Source organism: Macaca fascicularis, chromosome 5, assembly GCF_037993035.2.
Source record: "Macaca fascicularis isolate 582-1 chromosome 5, T2T-MFA8v1.1".
NCBI classification, from domain to species: domain Eukaryota; kingdom Metazoa; phylum Chordata; class Mammalia; order Primates; family Cercopithecidae; genus Macaca; species Macaca fascicularis.
The window spans coordinates 132,668,520-132,690,232 of NC_088379.1; the positions used below are offsets into that span (position 1 = coordinate 132,668,520).

The window sequence follows — 21,713 nt, forward strand, 5'->3', positions numbered from 1 at the left end:
TATCTCTGTTGTCCAAGGCTGTTCATTATACAAACATCTTTGAAAAGACAGTCTATTTTTTATTTGCGGAGGGGGCGCCCAAGATGGCCGAATAGGAACAGCTCCAGCCTCCAGCTTCCAGCATGAGCGACACAGAAGACGGGTGATTTCTGCATTTTCAACTGAGGTACCAGGTTCATCTTACTGGAGTGTGTCGGACAGTCGGTGCTGGTCAGTGGGTGCAGCCCAACCAGCGAGAGCTGAAGCAGGGTGAGGCATCGCCTCATCTGGGAAGCACAAGGGGGAAGGGAATTCCTTTACCTAGCCAAGGGAAACTGAGACACAAAACACCTGGAAAATCGGGTAACTCCCACCCTAATACTGCACTTTACCAAGGGTCTTAGCAAATGGCACACCAGGAGATTACATCCCACATCTGGCCCGGAGGGACCCATGCCCATGGAGCCTCCCTCATTGCTAGCACAGTAGTCTGAGATCTAACTGCAAGGTGGCAGTGAGGTTGGGGGAGGGGCACATGCCATTGCTGAGGCTTAAGTAGGTAAACAAAGCCGCTGGGAAGCTCAAACTGGGTGGAGCCCACCAAGCTCAAGGAGGCCTGCCTGCCTCTGTAGACTGCACCTCTGGGGACAGGGCATCGCTAAACAAAAAGCAGCAGAAACCTTGGCAGAGGTAAATGTCCCTGTATGACAGCTTTGAAGAGAGCAGTGGTTCTCCCAGCACAGAGGTGGAGATCTGAGAATGGACAGACTGCCTGCTTAGGTGGGTCCCTGACCCCTGAGTAGCCTAACTGGGAGACATCCCCCACTAGGTGCAGACGGACACCTCACACCTCACATGGCTGGGTACACCTCTGAGACAAAGCTTCCAGAGCAAGAATCAGACAGCAACACTTGCTGTTCAGCAATATTCTATCTTCTGCAGCCTCTGCTGCTGATACCCAGGCAAACAGAGTCTGGAGTGGACCTCAAGCAAACTCCAACAGACCTGCAGCTGAGGGTCCTGACTGTTAGAAGGAAACTAACAAACAGAAAGGACACCTACACCAAAACCCCATCAGTACGTCACCATCATCAAAGACCAAAGGCAGATAAAACCACAAAGATGGGGAAAAAGCAGGGCAGAAAAGCTAGAAATTGAAAAAATCGGAGCGCCTCTCCCCCTCCAAAGGAACGTAGCTCATCGCCAGCAATGGATCAAAGCTGGATGGAGAATGACTTTGATGAGTTGAGAGAAGAAGGCTTCAGTCGATCAAACTTCTCAGGGCTAAAGGAGGAACTACGTACCCAGCACAAAGAAACTAAAAACCTTGAAAAAGGAATGGAAGAATGGATAACTAGAACAACCAATGCAGAGAAGTCCATAAACGAACTGATAGAGATGAAAACCATGACACGAGAACTACGTGACAAATGCACAAGCTTCAGTAACCGACTTGATCAACTGTAAGAAGGAGTTTTAGTGATTGAAGATCAAATGAATGAAATGAAGCGAGAAGAGAAATGTAGAGAAAAAGAGTAAAAAGAAATGAACAAAGCCTCCAAGAAATATGGGATTATGTGAAAAGACCAAATCTATGTCTGATTGGTGTGCCTGACGTGACGAGGAGAATGGAACCAAGTTGGAAAACACTCTTCAGGATATTATCCAGGAGAACTTCCCCAACCTAGCAAGGCAGACCAACATTCAGATTCAGGAAATACAGGGAACGCCACAAAGATACTCCTCGAGAAGAGCAACTCCAAGACACGTAATTGTCAGATTCACCAAAGCTGAAATGAAGGAAAAATGCTAAGGGCAGCCAGAGAGAAAGGTTGGGTTTCCCACAAAGGGAAGCCCATCAGAATAACAGCAGATCTCTCAGCAGAAACTCTACAAGACTGAAGAGAGTGGGGGTCAATATTCAACATTCTTAAAGAAAAGAATTTTCTTCCCAGGATTTCATATCCAGCCAAACTAAGTTTCATAAGTGAAGGAGAAATAAAATTCTTTACAGACAAGCAAATGCTGAGAGATTTTGTCACCACCAGTCCTGCCCTACAAGAGATCCTGAAGGAAGCACTAAACATGGAAAGGAACAACCAGTACCAGCCACTGCAAAAACATGCCAAAATGTAAAGACCATCAATACTAGGAAGAAACTGCATCAACTAACAAGCAAAATAACCAGCTAATATCATAATGACAGGATCAACTTCACACATCATAGTATTAACCTTAAATGTAAATGGGCTAAATGCTCCAATTAAAAGACACAGACTGGCAAATTGGATAAAGAGTCAAGACTCATCAGTTTGCTGTATTCAGGAGACCCATCTCACATGCAAAGACACACATAGGCTCAAAATAAAGGGATGGAGGAAGATCTGCCAAGCAAATGGAAAACAAAAAAAGGCAGGAGTTGCAATCCGAGTCTCTGATAAAACAGACTTTAAACCAACAAAGATCAAAAGAGACAAAGAAGGCCATTACATAATGATAAAGGGATCGATTCAACAAGAAGAGCTAACTATCCTAAATATAGTGCACCCATTACAGGAGAACCCAGATTCATGAAGAAAGTCCTTAGAAACTTACAAAGAGACTTAGACTCCCATACAATAATAATGGGAGACTTTGACACCCCACTGTCAACATTAGACAGATCAACGAGACAGAAAGTTAACAAGGATATCCAAGAATTGAACTCAACTCTGCACCAAGCGGACCTAATAGACATGTACAGAATTCTCCACCCCAAATCAACAGAATATACATTCTTCTCAGCACCACATTGCACTTATTCCAAAACTGACACATAGTTGGAAGTAAAGCACTCCTCAGCAAATGTAAAAGAATAGAAATTATAATAAACTGTCTCTCAGACCACAGTGCAATCAAACTAGACCTCAGGATCAGGAAACTCAATCAAAACCACACAACTACATGCAAACTGAACAACCTGCTCCTGAATGACTACTGGGTACATAATGAAATGAAGGCAGAAATAAAGATGTTCTTTGAAACCAATGAGAACAAAGATACAACATACCAGGATCTCCAGACACATTTAAAGTAGTTTGTAGAGGGAAATTTATAGCACTAAATGCCCACAAGAGAAAGCAGGAAAGATCTAAAACTGACACCCTAACATCACAATTAAAAGAACTAGAGAAGCAAGAGCAAACACATTCATAAGCCAGCAGAAGGCAACAAATAACTAAGATCAGAGCAGAACTGAAAGAGATAGAGACACACAAAAAAACCCTTCAAAAAATCAATGAATCCAGGAGCTGGTTTTTTGAAAATATCAACAAAATTGATAGACCGCTAGCAAGACTAATAAAGAAGAAAAGAGAGAAGAATCAAATAGACGCAATAAAAAATGATAAAGGGGATGTCACCGGCGACCCCACAGAAGTACAAACTACCATCAGAGAATACTATAAACACCTCTACGCAAATAAACTAGAAAACCTAGAAGAAATGGATAAATTCCTGGACACATACACTCTCCCAAGACTAAACCAGGAGGAAGTTGAATCCCTGAATAGACCAATAGCAGACTCTGAAATTGAGGCAATAATTAATAGCCTACCAACCAAAAAAAGTCCAGGACCAGACGGATTCATAGCCGAATTCTACCAGAGGTACAAGGAAGAATTACAAAGAGGAGCTGGTACCATTCCTTATGAAACTATTCCAATTAATAGAAAAAGAGGGAATCCTCCCTTACTCATTTTATGAGGCCAACATCATCCTGATACCAAAGCCTGGCAGAGACACAACAAAAAAAGAGAATTTTAAACCAATATCCCTGATGAACATTGATACAGAAATCCTCAATAAAATACTGGCAAACCGAATCCAGCAACACATCAAAAAGCTTATCCACCATGATCAAGTGGGCTTCATCCCTGGGATGCAAGGCTGGTTCAACATACGCAAAGCAATAAACGTAATCCAGCATATAAACAGAACCAAAGACAAAAACCACACGATTATCTCAATAGATGCAGAAAAGGGCTTTGACAAAATTCAACAGCCCTTCATGCTAAAAGCTCTCAATAAATTTGGTATTGATGGAACGTATCTCAAAATAATAAGAGCTATTTATGACAAACCCACAGCCAATATCATACTGAATGGGCAAAAACTGGAAGCATTCCCTTTGAAAACTGGCACAAGACAGGGATGCCCTCTCTCACCACTCCTGTTTAACATAGTGTTGGAAGTTCTGGCTAGGGCAATCAGGCAAGAGAAAGAAATAAGGGATATTCAATTAGGAAAAGAAGAAGTCAAATTGTCCCTGTTTGCAGATGACATGATTGTATATTTAGAAAACCCCATCATCTCAGCCCAAAATCTCCTTAAGCTGAAAAGCAACTTCAGCAAAGTCTCAGAATAGAAAATTGATGTGCAAAAATCACAAGCATTCTTATACACCAATAACAGACAAACAGAGATCCAAGTCATGAATGAACTCCCATTCACAATTGCTTCAAAGAGAATAAAATACCTAGGAATCCAATTTAGAAGGGATGTAAAGGACCTCTTCAAGGAGAACTACAAGCCACTGCTCAGTGAAATAACAGAGGACACAAACAAATGGAAGAAAATACCATGCTCATGGATAGGAGGAATCAATATCATGAAAATGGCCATACTGCCCAAGGTAATTTATGGATTCAGTGCCATCCCCATTAAGCTACCAATGACTTTCTTCACAGAATTGGAAAAAAACTGCTTTAAAGTTCATATGGAACAAAAAAAGACTCCGCATTGCCAAATCAATCCTAAGCCAAAAGAACAAAGCTGGAGGCATCACACTACCTGACTTCAAACTATACTACAAGGCTACAGTAACCAAAACAGCATGGTACTGATACCAAAACAGAGATATAGACCAATGGAACAGAACAGAGCCCTCAGAAATAATACCACACACCTACAGCCATCTGATCTTTGACAAACCTGACAAAAACAAGAAATGGGGAAAGGATTCCCTATTTAATAAATGGTGTTGGGAAAATTGGCTAGCCATAAGTAGAAAGCTGAAACTGGATCCTTTCCTTACTCCTTATACGAAAATTAATTCAAGATGGATTAGAGACTTAAATGTTAGACCTAAAACCATAAAAACCTTAGAAAAAAACCTAGGTAATACCAGTCAGGACATAGATATAGGCAAGGACTTCATGTCTAAAACACTAAAAGCAATGGCAACAAAAGCCAAAATTGACAAAATTGACAAATAACTAAACTAAAAAGCTTCTGCACAGCAAAAGAAACTACCATCAGAGTGAACAGGCAACCTACAGAATGGGAGAAAATTTTTGCCATCTACTCATCTGACAAAAGGCTAATATCAAGAACCTACAAAGAACTCAAACAAATTTACAAGAAAAAACAACCCCATCAAAAAGTGGGCAAAGGATATGAACAGACACTTCTCAAAAGAAGACATTTATGCAGCCAATAGACACATGAAACAATGCTCATCATCACTGGCCATCAGGGAAATGCAAATCAAAACCACAATGAGATACCATCTCACACCAGTTAGAATGTCGATCATTAAAAAATCAGGAAACAACAGGTGCTGGAGAGGATGTGGAGAAATAGGAACACTTTTACACTGTTGGTGGGATTGTAAACTAGTTCAACCATTGTGGAAAACAGTGTGGCGATTCCTCAAGGATCTAGAACTGGAAATACCATTTGACACAGCCATCCCATTACTGGGTATATACCCAAAGGGTAATAAATCATGCTGCTATAAAGACACATGCACACGTATGTTTATTGTGGCACTATTCACAATTAGCAAAGACTTGGAATCAACCCAGATGTCCATCAGTGACAGACTGGATTAAGAAAATGTGGCACATATACACCATGGAATAATATGCAGCCATAAAAGGGATGAATTCGTGTCCTTTGTAGGGACATAGATGCAGCTGGAAACCATCATTCTCAGCAAACTATTGCAAGAACAGAAAACCAAACACCACATGTTCTCACTCATAGGTGGGAACTGAACAATGAGATCACTTGGACACAGTAAGGGGAACATCACACACCGGGGCCTATTGTGGGGCGGGGGCAGTGGGGAGGGATAGTATTAGGAGACATACCTAATGTAAATGACAAGTTAATGGGTGCAGCCCACCAACATGGCACATGTATACATATGTAACAAACCTGCATGTTGTGCACATGTACCCTAGAACTTAAAGTATAATAATAAAAAAAAAAAGAAAAAGAAAAGACAGTCTAGAACAAAGACTCTCAATGCCTCGGCCTGTAAGATGTACAGAAACATGAGACTCCTGAAGAATTGTCTACCAACACCATTCTACATATACAGGTTGAGTACTCTTTATTCAAAATACCTGGAACCAGAAGTGCTTCCGAATTTTTTTTTTCTTTTTTGAAATATTGCATTATATTTACCTGTTGAGCATCCCAAGTCTGACAATCCCAAATCCAAAATGCTCCAATGAACATTTCCTTTGATGGTCAGATTGATGCTCAAAATATTTTGAATTTTGGAGCATTTTGGGTTTTCAATTTTTGGATTTGGGGTGCTCAACTTTTATACATGTTTATTATCCATCTTCCCCAAAGAATATTAAGCTCCCCGAGGATAGAGATTTTGTCTTTGTTCAGTTCTTTGTCTCTAGTGCTTAGAGCAGTGCCTGGCACACAGTAAGTGCTCAGTAAATATTTGTTAAGTGAATGGATGAATATGAATTATTTCATCAATTTCCTAATAATATACTTAGGAATGATGAGAAAAATAACTTTGGTATGTCTATATTTCTAATAATATAGCTCACTGGTATTTTGATAGTATCTTTAATTATGTTCTGAAAGTAAGTTTCTATTTCAACGCTGATCTTTATTTTATTGTCAGATTTGGAAAACATACACATTTTTTTAAGTACATGGAAAAGGAAATTTTTACCAAACATGCAGTGTATTTTGATATGGTTGGGGCCTTTGAAGCGAAGAACTGTGTATAGACATAGATCAGTAACAGAAGTGAATACCATAGCATATTGTGTTACGATGTGCCACATGGATTTAATTAGAATTTCAGCTGGGTTTTTTTTTGTTTTGTTTTTTGTTTTGTTTTGTTTTGTTTTTACTGTGGGTGTAAGTGGTTAGATTCAGTTTTGTCAAGTACAGTATTTGGTTCATGCTACAAATTTTCCATTTGTTCTTTGGATTTACGTAATTCTCCCACTTGCATCAAGAATAAAAATATTTATCTTTTTAAATATTCATAGGTTGTATTATTTATGGTGTAATGGTGGGCAGTATCATAGATTAAGAGGAGTAAAGTTAGGAGATTAGCCCTGCCACCAATGAGCTGTATAAACTTGGACAAGTTCCTGCTTGTCTGTGCCACATTTCTCACTGAACTTTGAGGAGGTCAGAGTAGCTGTTTAATGTTCCAATTCTAGACCTCTATGGTTTTTGGATATTAATAAAACTCTTTTATTGTTATTCTGGTTTCAGGTGATGTCCTTGTTGCTGTGAATGATGTTGATGTTACTACTGAAAACATCGAGAGGGTTCTGTCTTGCATTCCTGGACCTATGCAGGTATGGACATTCTTTTTCTATATTTTATGATGTTACATAAAATAAATATATCCTGCACTATTTTCCTTTTTAAGCTTCTGAAAAGTATCACGTATAATGGATGAGTTACATTGGTAATTGGCTATTTAAGAAAATTTAGCTCTTGCTAATATTATTAGCTTTCAGAGATTATTTTAAAAAGAGAGAAAAATATCTGCAAATAAAATTCTACGTAAAGCAGTAACAGCAACAGTAATGAAAACATATATAATTATAAACTTCCCATTATAACTACCATATATGCTTGTGATAATCTAGTTCCTAGAATAGTCATTTTAAATAGTCATGGAGTTTTCTGTTCTCTGACTTACTAAGATCACTGTTGCCATAAAGTTTTTTTTCCAATGTGATTTTATTTTAAAAACAAATTATACAAGTTTCTTGATTTTTTTTTTTTTTTGTCATTTAATTAAACTTTTCTCCTGGACTTTTGTTTGGCTACTTAACGAATTATTTTTCAATCCTTGTAGATAGAAATGAATTTATTGTATAAAAAGTCATTTTGATACCCTAAGCATTGACATTGTGTATCGTAAATGACATTTTTCGGTTATTACGGTTATTTTGCAAGTGCTATACCTTTTGGTAACAGAGTATACCATGAATATTCTGTTCTAGATAGCATCAGGAATTAGTGTTCTGTTTTTGGGGGCATAGGGAAGATTATATGCTTTATATGGGTTAGAACAGGGGTCCCCAAATCCTGGGCCATGGACTGGTAGTGGTTCATGGCCTATTAGGAACTGGACTCCATAGCAGGAAGTAAGCAGTGGGCAAGTGAGCAAAGCTTCATCTGTATTTACAGCTGCTCCCCATCGCTCACATTAGTGTCTGAGCTCCACCTCCTGTTAGATCAGCGGTGGCATTAGATTCTCCTAGGAGCACGAACCCTATTGTGAACTGTGCATGCAAGGAAGGGATCTAGGTTCTATGCTCCTTATGAGAATCTAATGCCTGATGATTTGTCACTGTCTCCCATCACCCCCAGATGGGACCATCTAGTTGCAGGAAAACAAATTCAGCGTTCCCACTGATTCTACATTATGGTGAATTGTATAATTATTTCATTATATATTACAATGTATTATAATAATAATAGAAATAAAGTGCTATGTATTATCCCTGAGTGAGGGATCCCCTTTTCTTCTTATGTTGGTTGCAGGTGTGCTTCCAGTATTACCAGAGTTCAATCATGTCTCTTCTTCTTCAAAAATATGAAAAGTTATGTTTACAGCAGAATCACATTATACTTATATTTAATTAACCTTTGCAAATTCAGCTGTGCACACTTAGCAGAAGAAAAAGGGAGAGAAAGAAATAAGGATTTAAATATTTTGGACCAGTTCCATCCACAATTAACTTATCCTTTTTAAACATGCAAGAGTAGTCAGGTATACATTTATTATATACTTTATTTCTATTATTATGAAATAATTATATAACTCACCATAATGTAGAATCAGTGGGAACCCTGAGCTTGTCTTCCTGCAACTAGATGGTCCTATCTGGGGGTGACAGGAGACAGTGACAGATTATCACGCATTAGATTATCATAAGGCGTGCACAGCCTAGATCCCCCACATGCACAGTTCCCAATAGGTTTTGTGCTGCTGGTAGAATCTAATGTCACCACTGATCTGACAGGAGGTAGAGCTCAGGTGGTAATGTGAATGATGGGAAGTGGCTGTAAATATGGATGAAGCTTCACTCACTGGCCACTCACCTCCTGCTATCCCACCTGGTTCCTAATGGTTCTGATACCTGTCCGTGGCCTGAGGTTGACGCCCCCTGGTGTAAGAACATGCCCTTATCCTTAGGAGAGACCTGCTAAAGTACTTAGGGACAATGTATTAAGATACCTGAAATGGTTCAGCCAAGAAACTTAAAAATACATATAGAGAAGGGAGGAGTATGGAAGGAAAGGAAAGGAAGACCAGAGAGAAGAGACAAAATGAAGCAAATGTGACAAAATGTTAACAATAGTGCCATTATATGTGGGATTATGGGCAATCATTGTACTCTTCTTATAACTTTTCTATAGTTTCAAAATTTCTAAAATAAAATGTTGATTTAAAAAAGAGGTTTTCAAAAATTTAAATAACAAGAACAAAGGTTCAAATACTCATCTAATTGCTGACTTTTGTGACTCTGATCCGTTTCTGCAGCTCTGTGCTCTCATTTATTTAACAGGTACATAATCATGCATGTAGTACATCATCTCCTCCCCTGTCTTTTTATCTGGGAGCTTGGGTCCAAATTTTGCAGAAGACCAAGACTGATTTCATTTATCTCTGGGCCATAGCTGGCTTTTTTAGAGCTTTGGAGGATCCTAACTGCTTTTCTAGGAGAAGAGCCTGAAGATTATTAGTCTTGGACTCTTCTCTCTCAGGTAGTTCTTAGGCCTGAAGGAGGGGGCAAAGGCTTCTTAAAGGAGATGATTCTTGAGTGGAATGTTTTAACTTTTATTATTTCCTTGTTACACAGAAATGATACATATACTGTGGAAAAATTTGAAAACAAACTAGTAAAATTTTTTAGATATTTGTAAATCTATTCTCAGAACCCAGAGGTAACCATTTATATCAACATTTTAAAGTGCAGGACTTATATGCAAATCAGATTTGCATTTTAGGAATATTTCACTCTGGATCGGGGAAGCATATGCAAGACTGGAGGTCAGGAAACCAGGTGGTTAGTTTTGCAGTAGTCCAGAAGAGAGATGATAAAGGCCTGAGCAACATGCTGACCGGGAATGGAGGAGGAGATTAGATTTAAGATAGAGAGGAAGGAAAGAGGACAATACTGTCTACAGGATAGAGAGAAGTCCAAGAAGCCTTCCAAGTTTTGTCTTCAGTCACTCAGTGAGGTGGCCCAAGAAGAGAAGAGGATAGAGGAGAGATTATCTGCTAAGCCAGTCAGACTCGATTCCCTCAGAATTTTGACTAAGGAGTACTGAAAGCATCTGCCAGCTGTTAGCCAACAGGGAAAGGATGAGACATGCATAGAGCAGTGTAGATGATGGGAGAGACAGTGCAGACTGAGGCAGAGGTGAGAGACTGGTCAGCTTCCGCAGCTGCTGGAAATTCTGACAGCCTCCCCAGGTCGCATCTGTGAAGAGGATGGTAGCTAAAGGGGAATCAGAGGATTTCTTTGTTTGGTAGATGATTTCTTTGTTTGGAAGAGACATTGCTTTTTAAATAGGATAGGCTAAAGACTGAAGTAGAAAGAAAAGACAAAGCGACAAGACTTTGGAAGTGATGAGTCATAGAGAGTGCTTCCTTGGGTCTGAGGAAAGGCTGGGCAAACTGCACAAAGAAGAGGGACATAGGACACGAAGGATCCTGAATCTTGACCAGGTTAAAGTCTCACCGAGTAATAAGAGAAAACCCTTTATAAGAAGCTTCATGTAAACTAACTTACATTAAGTATCATTTAATAAAAGTTTTTCCCTATAAAACACATAATATCCCTAATATTTATGTATATCAACCTGTTTTTTAAAATAGCACTTAACTCTTAATTTGGTTATCTGTCTCACCCTTTACCATTTTATCAAGGCAACCAGATTTCCTGACATTTGTAGCTACTTAACATGTTAGTTTTTAAAAATGTCTTTTTAAAGTATAATTTTATTTGTATTATGAAGCCAACTTTACTTAAATCAGAAGAATGGTGGCTGAAATAGGTCCTTAGGGAATTTTAATGGATGGTTCGGTGGTGTGTGTTAGAGTTTTTGTCGTGGTGAGACAAAAAGATCCTTGCACCACAGAAAAGAAATGATGTTGTTTGCCAAGTATAACAGTAGTTTTCAAGTATGTTGTTTTTCACCAAGCATAGCAAACCAGTCGTAAATTTGAGGTGGTTGCTGCTGCCTGAAGAAAATTAGTGAATTTTTAAGTCTATTTTTGATGGACTTAAAAATTTCCCTTTTTTATTTTTGGTAGATTGCACCCTATCTTTTGACCTCTCCACCCATAAGAATCTCAGCTGGGAAAGATGCCTTCCCTGTTCTGAGATGCGTTTCTTTCTCTGAGGACCCGCTTTCTTGTCACCACTGCTTATGCACAAGTCTCATAGACACTCCAGCTGCATCTCTGTGACACCTGCTGCCCTAGGATGTGACTCATCTCATGCTCCCTCTGATCTGATTTCTCCCCTTCCATACTGCTCACACATCTTCACTCAGAGCTCCTTCCTAAAGCCCGATGCCAGGGGACAATCTTCAGAGCCCCCATCTATCTGTCACAAAGTCTGTACTCAGGAATTCCCCAAAGAGTTCTCACATTTCCAGAGAATACCACCAAAGGCTCCCATATACTTTCTTTTGGGTACTTCTAAATCCTCATTCTAGATAAAGGAATTCGGGGTAGATACCCAGTAGTGGGGTTGCTGGATCTAATAATAGATCTGCTTTTAGTTCTTTTAGAAGTCTTCATACTGTTTTCCATAGAGGTTGTACTAATTTACATTCCCAACAGCAGGGCATAAGCGTTCCCTTTTCACCACGTCTGCTCCATCTATTGTTTTCTGACTTTTTAATAATGTCCATTCTGGTTGGGGTAAGGTGGTACCTCATTTTATTTTAACTTGCATTTCCCTGATGATTAGTCATGTTGAGCATTTTTTCATGTTTGTTGACCATTTGTATATCTTCTTTTGAGAAATGTCTATTCAAGTCATTTGCCCACTTTTTAATGGGATTACTTTTTTCTTGTTGATTTCTTTGAGTTCTTTAGAGATTCTGAATATTAGTTTTTTGTCAGATGCATAGTTTGCAACTATTTTCTCCCATCCTGTAGGTTGTTTACTCTGTTGATTATTTCTTCTGCTGTGCAAAAGCTTTTTAGTTTAATTGGGTCCCATTTATTTATTTTCATTTTTGTTGCATTTGCTTTTGGAGTCTTAGTCGTAAATTCTTTGCCTATGCCAGTGTCCAAAGAGTACGTTTTCTTCTAGAATTGTTATGGTTTCAGGTCTTAGATTTAAGTCTTTAATCCATCTTAAGTTAATTTTTGTATACGGTGAGAGATAGAGTTTCATTCTTCTACGTGTGGCTATCCAATTTTGGTACTTCTTTGAAATGAACGAGTTATCTTTGACCAATTGGTATCTAGACAAATATTTCCTTTTCCAAGGATAGGTAATTTTAATACTTCATCCCTAAGTCCTTTGGCATGTATCTCCTAAGAATAAGGACATCCTCTTACACCAGGGGTCCCCAACCCCCAGGCCACGGACCAGTACCAGACCATTAGGTAATTGAGAAGTGGAGGCTACCTTTCCATACCTGTGGTAAATGGCCACATTCTGGACTCTTACCAGTCTTAACATCAGGCCATGAAATTAAAACTGTCTTCATAAAATTGATAATCTTCTTAGAGCCATGTTGCTCTAAGATCTAGCATATCGATAGCGTTTACTCTCCTTGGCCTTTGTTTTAAAGAACCAGAAAGAATGTCTAAGAGAAGAATATTTGAAATACCGCCTTATTTGAAAAGAGAGTTAACTCTATTGTGTGAAGTCACTCTTAATGCTGAATCTCTTCCTTCTATCTTCCCAGATGAGCCAGTGCTGTCAGCATTCATATTGTGATGTTATTCTTTTTGCACTATCAGATCATACTAATTTCTGGGTTTTGATGGCCTTTCTTATTTTTATAGTCAACAATTTAGACTGCAATGATTATGTTTGATTAAATGAATTTTTATACAGAACATTATACATTCTCATTCAATAAATATTTGTGGTAATATGTATCAGACACTCTCCTAGGAGCTGAAGATACAAATATAAATAGAATATGCAGCCCCAGCCATCAGGAGCCCTCACTCTGGGATGATTTATACATACTGTACATACCTGGGTGTATGTGCATCGACAGATCCTTCATTGTGAAAATTGCAGCTGATTTTCCCTTGTTGAAAAATCAACACATTGTTTTAATTTTTAAAGGTGAAACTGACATTTGAAAATGCATATTCTGTGAAAAAGGAGACATCCCAACCAAGACAGAAAAAGACACAATCGAACACAAGTGATTTAGTCAAGCTTCTCTGGGGAGAAGAGGTTGAAGGTATCCAGCAGAGTAGCCTAAACACTCCTCATATCATTATGTATCTCACACTACAGCTCGACTCAGAAACCTCAAAGGAAGAGGTGAGTGTCCTCAAAAGTCCAAAGGAAAAAGTAAGGACCTTTTATTTTATTCCCAGTGAATAGTGAGTATATTTGATTTAAGGAAGAGACAAAAATGAATTAACTATTGTTCTTTAAAATTGTGTATCTAATACTCTATTATAGATATGAATATTTCATACCACAAATATTTTTAAAATGAAAACAAATTATTCAGTTATTTCTGTAGGAAAAGAAAAAAGAGGAAGGTATTGTTGCAGTATGTTTTAACTTAGAAGCTAAGGTCTTTTTAGCTCTTTTTGATATGTTTCATTGAAGTATTACTTATACATAATAAAATTCAACAATTTTAAGTATACAGTTTGATGAGTTTTGACAAATATATTATACTTTTGTAAGCAGTATCACAATCATGATATGGGACATTTTTGTCACCTCAAAAAATTTCCTCTGTGCCCTGTTACAGTCAATCCCCTCCTTCTGTTAATAGCTTTTAATGCAGGGGGATGTAGCATTAACTTTCTTACATAGGTTGTCGATAGTTTTTATATTTTACATGTTTTTAAAATTCATTTTCAATGTTTATTGAACACCTACTTTTTGTCTAGCATAATATCAGATATTGGGTATTTTTATTTGCAGGTAAAGGAAATAATCCTAGTAAAGATAAGTACAGTGTTTAAGTTCACATAGCTAGTAACTGACCATTTCTATTTAAGCTGAAGTGTTTCCAAATTCTGTGCCCTTTCTTTGATACCAGGTTACCTTTCAACATCAATGTTTTGAGTCTGTTAATTGTTTTGTTCAAGTTTTATCTTTTGTTGGTTTCTTGTCTGCTTTGCCTATTCATAATTAAGAAAGATATAGAAATCTCCCCCTCTGATGAGGATTTGTCCATTTTTCCCTCCAGTTCTAAATATTTATGCTTTATATATTTTAAGACAATTTTGTTATGTGCATTAATGTTTAGAATTATTAAATCTTCCTGGAGAACTGAACTTTTTGACCTCATGATATGATCCTCTCCACCCTAGTTTGTTTCTGTCTTAAAGTCCTTTTTTAACATTCACATTTTAAAAATAATATTTAATATCATACAGCTTTATTTTATAAGCATTTGAATTTTTTTCTTTATTTTTCTCAGTCCGTGTCTTTATGTATGTGACATGTCTTTTACACACAGCCTATTTCCAATCTGGCAGTCTCTCTCTTCTAACAAACTCAGTGGGTCCATTTATAGAGATTACTGATATATTTGAATTCATTTCTGCTACCTTATTTGAAAATTTCTACTGGAATTGCTTTTTCTGTGATATTTTTCTTATCTATTTTTGGTTGCTTGTGTCATTATTTTTGCTATATACTCTTTCTGTTTTTTAAATGATTACAGTTAAAATTTTATGATATTTGTCTTAACGGATTCTAAAGTGAAACACTATTTTAACCCCTTTTCAAATAATTCAAACCCCTTAATACACCTTAGCTTCAGTTACCCTTCTCTTTACTTATGTGCTATTGTCATCAATATTTTAGTGCTATCTCTTTTCTCCATCATCTATAATTATAACTACTACTTATTATAACATTTTGTACACCATAAAATTTATAAATTAAGTATATATTATACAATATATAAATGATGTATTATAAAATGTATAAATATAATTATATATTATATATTTGTATGTTTGTTTTTAATATAAATATTATATATTTCATACAGCTTTACCTAGCTTAAATTTACAATTGTGCCTCATATTTTCTTTATTCATCATCCTCTTACATCGGAGACTGTCCTTATTGGATCATTATTTTCTTCCTAAAACATATATTTTAAACATGTCTTTTTAGTGAAAGTGTGTTGGTGATCAATTCTTTTTGTTGTTATTTATCTGATGATGGCTTCTTTTACCTCTTCTTGAAAGGTAGCTTGATAATTCTAGATTGTATTCATTTGGGTAGGCTACTTGCTATAACAAACAATCATAATGTCTCAGTGGCTTAACATGATGAAAGTTTAGATCTCATTTCATTTAACTATTCCTGGTCATGTGGCTCAGTGACTCCAGCCTTTCTTCTAGTGTTCCTATTATTCCCAAGGGCTTAGGAGTCCTCTATTAGATCCTTTGCATCTAATTGACCAATGAGAGAAGAGAGAAGGCAGGCAGTATCACATGGGACATTTTGGAGACCTGACTTGAAAGAAGTAACATCATTTCTGCTCATGTTCCATTGGGTAGAATTAGTCACATGGTCTATCCATATGCAAGGAAGTAAGAAATGTAGCCTTCCTGTGTGGCCAGGAAGAAGATCAAGTGAATACGTAAGTTGCTTGTGCCACCTAGGTAAATAGTTATTTTCTCTAATCTATTTGAAGATAGAATCCCTTTGTCTTTTGACCTCCATTATTGCTCTTAAGAAGTCTACTGTCAGTCTGTCATTCCTTTGTAAGGAATGTGCCTTTTCTAGTGTTTGTTCAGCTTTTTACTTCTTCTATGCCCCAACTGTTGTTTAATCTCTCCATTGTGTTTTGTATTTAAACAATTACATATTTATTTTTAGAAGTTTCTGAAAAGTGTTTAATCATCATTTCAAATCTGCCATGATATTCCTGGGGGTCTTTTATTGCTTGCTCATCTTTGTAACTCTAAACTTGTAGACTCTATATTCTGTATCTGCCCATTCTACAAGCTCTAGTCCTGAGAGGATTCTCACGTGTCACAAGGTTTTCACTTGCAATGGCTTGCCTTCTTATGTCCTTAGGGATCTTTGACCAAACTTATTGCTTGATGTTATCTTTGGGAGTCTTGTCGTTCTAATGAGGGGATGCTGTCCTCCAGAGATAATTTGTTTCTTCTGCTTTTGCCACTGACCTAGGATATTTCAGTCTTACTTGAGGGTATGGTCTTAACAAAGTGGTTCTAGGCTCAGCTCACCTACCTTGTTCCTAGCCCAGTACTCAGTGTCCTGACAGAAGCTGTCATGGGAATCAGCCCTCAGGACAGGCCTGCTTCTGTCCTTCTGCCCACCACTCAACACTCCCAGCAGAGGCCCTAACTTGCTCTGCAGTAATGGAGGAGGTTGGAAGGTTGTCCTTGGAAACCTCCCTGCTTCTTGCATGTCAGCAATTTGACAAGTATGTTCTGGCCATGGATCTAGTTTTACAACGAAAGGGTCTCTCAGAGCATCTAGTCAAACATAATACTTTCCACAGAAGTGAGATTTAAAAGGTTTTTAACTAATCTGTATCTCTTTCTTTTTGAAATCCTTCGAGTCTGTATTCTCAATGCTAAAGCTATTTTATCCAAAAGGATTCATTTCCTTGTGTTGCTTCATATATCAAAATTTAGTGAATAATCAAAATGGCAAAGAAGGAATTTACTTAAACACATTTTTGTTATTTCTGTGTTCTGAAAAATACAGACCTGGCCGGGCGCAGTGGCTCACGCCTGTAATCCCAGCACTCTGGGAGGCCGAGGCGGGCGGATCACGAGGTCAGTAGATCAAGACCATCCTGGCTAACAGGGTGAAACCCCGTCTCTACTAAAAATACAAAAAAGCCGGGCGTGGTGGCGGGCGCCTGTAGTCCCGGCTACTCGGGAGGCTGAGGCAGGAGAATGGCGTGAACCCGGAAGGCAGAGCTTGCAGTGAGCTGAGATCCAGCCACTGCACTCCAGCCTGGGCGACACAGCGAGACTCCGTCTCAAAAAATAAATTAAAAAAAAAAAAATACATGCAGACCTAGAGTTAATAATTCTAATTTCTTGTGTGTAGTACTGATCCTTTATATTTTTAAAACAAATGAAATATTTAAGCATTTGTTATATAAAACATACAACAAATTTCCGGGACGATAACATCCTGAATCTTCTAAGTCATTTTGGAGTAAGATACTGCTAAGACCTTTTGTCATCCTTGCCTTTCTTTCCATGGGAAAGTGTGTAGGTGTTTCTCAAAAGAACAGGTTTCTGTCTGTTGCCAGCCCTGTATCAACATTGTAATTAAGAGAGGCTTTTATTCTTATTGAACAGAGTGGAAGCTGCTGCAAATGCGTGCTACTAATAAGTGCTTAAAAATGCAGCTAATTAAATTGGTTAAGAACCGTAGAGCTTGCCAGGTCTTTAATAGTGAGGCTTTCATGATTGGAATAGAGACCTTCTCAAATGACCTTTTTTGACTGGTATGACTTAATTTATAATAAAATCTCATAAGGTCATTTTACGTGTCACAAGGTTTTCTGTGAGTTACATATTTGATAAAAGCTTATCTTCTTTAAGTTACAAGGTTTCAAAATGTAAAGACCATAAGCTTGGAGATTTCGAAAAACTATTCAAAGAGTATATGGGGTTTTTTTTGTTTAAAGTAGTGTATGGTATTTTGGCTAAATACAATAAAATTACTTATTGGCCAAGATTTAAATCTGTTAAGTAGACAACAGAAGCTCTTAACTGATATTTAACTTAATTTCTAGATATAAAATAATGTTTTGTAACTTTTTTACATTAGAATTACTGCAATAAAATTTTAGTTGTTAGGCAGAGTGTATTTGGCCAGCATATTCTATAGTAATTTGCATATATTGAATGTGCTTACTAAGTATAAAAAGCAGATGTCTCCAATTTATTTATATTTGTCATAATGTAAAAGTTGGCAAGACATGGAGACTGTATCATGTAATTATTTATTGTATAGTGAGACCACAGCAAGATATGTAATACTCTTTAGAGAGAGAGAGAACCAGAGAAAATATATGATACTATTTAAGGAGCTTGGGTTTTCAATAGTGGCAATATTAATATTTATGGATACAGTCATTAAACAGGGCAACTGGAAGCACTCTGAATTCTTCATGGTTTCTATCTTAACATTTTCATTTTGCCTGCTTTTAATTTTCCTTGTGAGAGAAATAAATGTTGCTTTAAGTAACAACAAAAAATGAGGTACAGAACGGTTCATCTCTTTGTATGACAGTATTGAGACAATGCACATCCTGATTTTGAAATTTGTCATTTTATTTTGTAAAAACTGTTTCCTGAGACATGCTCTTCTCGAAAATAGAAAAACATAAGGCATTTTGTGAATTATCTTGTACATCTAGTATTTTCCATGTTTTAAAATAAAATATGCTCTTTTCAAGTTTGAATTCAGATTAGTTTGTGGCATACACAGTGTTTCAAATTTGACAGATAAGGTTTTATAATATTGTGACACTTTTTTCTTATTATCTGTATTATAATTTAGTTCTGTATTCTCACTTTGTAAGTTTAATTGCTGTCTTGGCTTGGATTTAATGATTTCACCAAAAATGTTGAATATTGTCTTTTAAAAAAATAGTATAAAAGTAATTAAATTTAAAGACTCCTAATAGTTACTTGTGGTACCTATGTAGCTGTGTAACCACAGGGACGAGAATAACTGTATACTATTAACAAAATATAATAAAATATGAGTATTACAAATTGCTATTAAAGAGATTAAAGTTTAAAACTATTTTAAATGAATTGTAATTTAAATTAATTAGTATCCTACTTAGTATATTATTTGTTGTTATGACTAATTTTGGCAGTCTCTAACTTATTTTCAAGTGTAGTATTTTACATGCTAGTTAATGTGTTAAAATTCCAAGCATAGTTCTCCCCTTGTGTTTGAACAAAACTCCCACTGAAGCTGAAAGGATTCATTTTTTGTTCTTTTCTTAATACAAAGTTTGAACTTTCCCTGACAAAGATACCGGTTGGAAAATTGGGTGGTTTGATCATTTGTTTCATTTAACAGCAGGAAATTCTTTATCATTATCCAATGTCTGAAGCATCTCAGAAACTTAAAAGTGTGAGAGGGATTTTTCTCACACTCTGTGACATGCTGGAAAACGTAACTGGGACACAAGTTACTAGGTAATAATTTTTATTTGGCTTTAATTCTGTTTTTTTCAAGTTCTTTTATTTCACCCTGACAAAATGCTGAAACAAGTATCTGTTATACAAGTATACTTGTATCTACAATATATGTATTATATACATTATAGTCCATAATCTATGTACATACATGTATATATCTATACATTATAGATAACGAGATCTACAGAATATCTGCAGATTTTTGCTTCATCTAAGTTATTTCTACCAATCATCTATTTGAAGTGTAGGTTCTCAATGCAGCTGTAGATCTGGGTGTTTTGGCACATTTTAAATAACAGTTGGGCCTATATTTATTATTTCTTCATGAAGGTGTATCTTTTAAGCATGGCATTATTATGAATCTCAGCTTTTTCATGTTTCTATCTTGATTGTTAACTTCCTAGGCAATACCTTTATGGCAAACAGAATTGGCAAGAATGACTGAACACCAAAATTGGTCATATAGTGAGGACATACTCTGTTCTTACAACAATGATAGAAAAATACAGAATGTTCTTTAGGAGGGCTATTCATAATCAGTGAATTTTCCTACCCTTTCACCCTTAAAACTCTCCAATATCTGTTATTCCACACTCTATGTCCATGTGTACACATTATTTAGCTCCCATTTGTCCCTTTAATCTAACTTGATTTAGGTTAAAGGCTTAAAAGTAAGACTTGACACTATAAAAATGCTAGAGGAAAACCTAGGAAAAATGTTTCTGTACATTGGTCTAGGCAAATAATTCATGACTAAGACCTCGAAAGCAAATGCAACAAAACCAAAAATAGACAAATAGGACAGATGCATTCATCATCAGTGTAGATACTCAGTGATGGATGAGCACCATTCATCCAATTGATGTCAAATAATTTTATATTTGGAACTCTTAATATAGTCAGTTATAGAGTCAAATACCCATTCCATTGATTTATTAAGCCCTGACATTGAAATGCCATAATTTATGGGAAGAAGAGGCTCAAAGCTTTTAGGTTTGTGTTTTTTTCCATAAAATAAATCTAAGAATTATAAACAATTTTTCTTCTTTAATATTCAACAATTTTAGACTTTACAAAAAAATTTTATCTCAAATTTCAACAGCCTCCATAATACTGAGAAAATATCAAATTGGATTTTCTAGCCTTTAACTTTTTTTTCCCATATTTAGGTAGAAATGACATTTCTATGATTTTAAAAGAGGTAGAATCTACAAGGCAATAGAAAGAAGAATTTTATTTTTTAACTAATTGAAAGTCATGTTTATGTGACTTTAATATATTGTATATACAAACTGTTAGTTTATTTTCAATACAGTAGTACTGGAGGCTCTATTTAGTTTATCAATTTGGGTTCATAAAAGCGTATTGCAGGCCTCTTTTTATTTTTTAAACATCTTTATTGAGATATAGTACATAAGTGATACAGTTCACCCATTTGAAGTGCATGTGTAATCCTAAAATTGGTATGGAACCAAAAAAGAGCCTGAATAGCCAAAGCAGTCCTCAGCAAAAAGAACAAAACTTAGAGGCATCACATCACCTGATTTCAAATTATACTATAAGGCTATAGTAACCCAAAACAGCATGTTACTGGTATAAAAATAGACACATAGATCAATGGAACAGAATAGAGAAACAGAAATAAAGCCACATGCCTATAGCCAATTGATCTTTGACAAAGTTGACAAAAATATACACTGGGGAAAGTACACCCTATTCAATAAATGGTGCTGGGAAAGTTGGATAGCCATATGCAAAAGAACGAAACTGGACCCATCTCTCTCACCATATACAAAAATGAACTCAAGTTAGATTAAAGACTTAAGTATAATTCCTGACACTATTTACACTATAAAAATGCTAGAAGAAAACCTAGGAAAAACTCTTCTGGATTTTGGCCTAGGCAAATAATTCATGAGTAAGACCTCAAAAGCAAATGCAACAAAACCAAAAAATAGATAAGTAGGACTTAATTAAACTGAAAAGTTTCTACACAGCAAAAGAAATAGTGCAGAGTCAATAGATAGCCTTCAGAATGAGAGAAAATATTTGC

At 36.5% G+C, this 21,713-nt stretch overlaps 1 protein-coding gene across 21 annotated transcripts in view; it reads left to right on the forward strand.

Annotated features, from left to right (window-relative positions):
- Positions 1-21,713, forward strand: part of INTU (inturned planar cell polarity protein) — a 97,436-nt gene that overhangs the window by 33,101 nt on the left and 42,622 nt on the right. For 16 of the 21 annotated variants that reach the window (XR_012435073.1, XR_012435074.1, XR_012435072.1 and 13 more), the window contains exons 3-5: positions 7,504-7,589; positions 13,581-13,784; positions 19,539-19,657. Coding sequence is in view for 9 of the 21 variants with exons in the window: in XM_065545445.2 (XP_065401517.1) it covers positions 7,504-7,589; positions 13,581-13,784; positions 19,539-19,657 (409 nt within the window). In the remaining 12 variants the exon portion in view is untranslated. Of the gene's footprint in view, positions 1-7,503; positions 7,590-13,580; positions 13,785-19,538; positions 19,658-21,713 lie in introns of those variants that run through there. The other 5 variants (XR_012435079.1, XM_065545444.2, XM_074040414.1 and 2 more) reach the window with 3 other exon arrangements.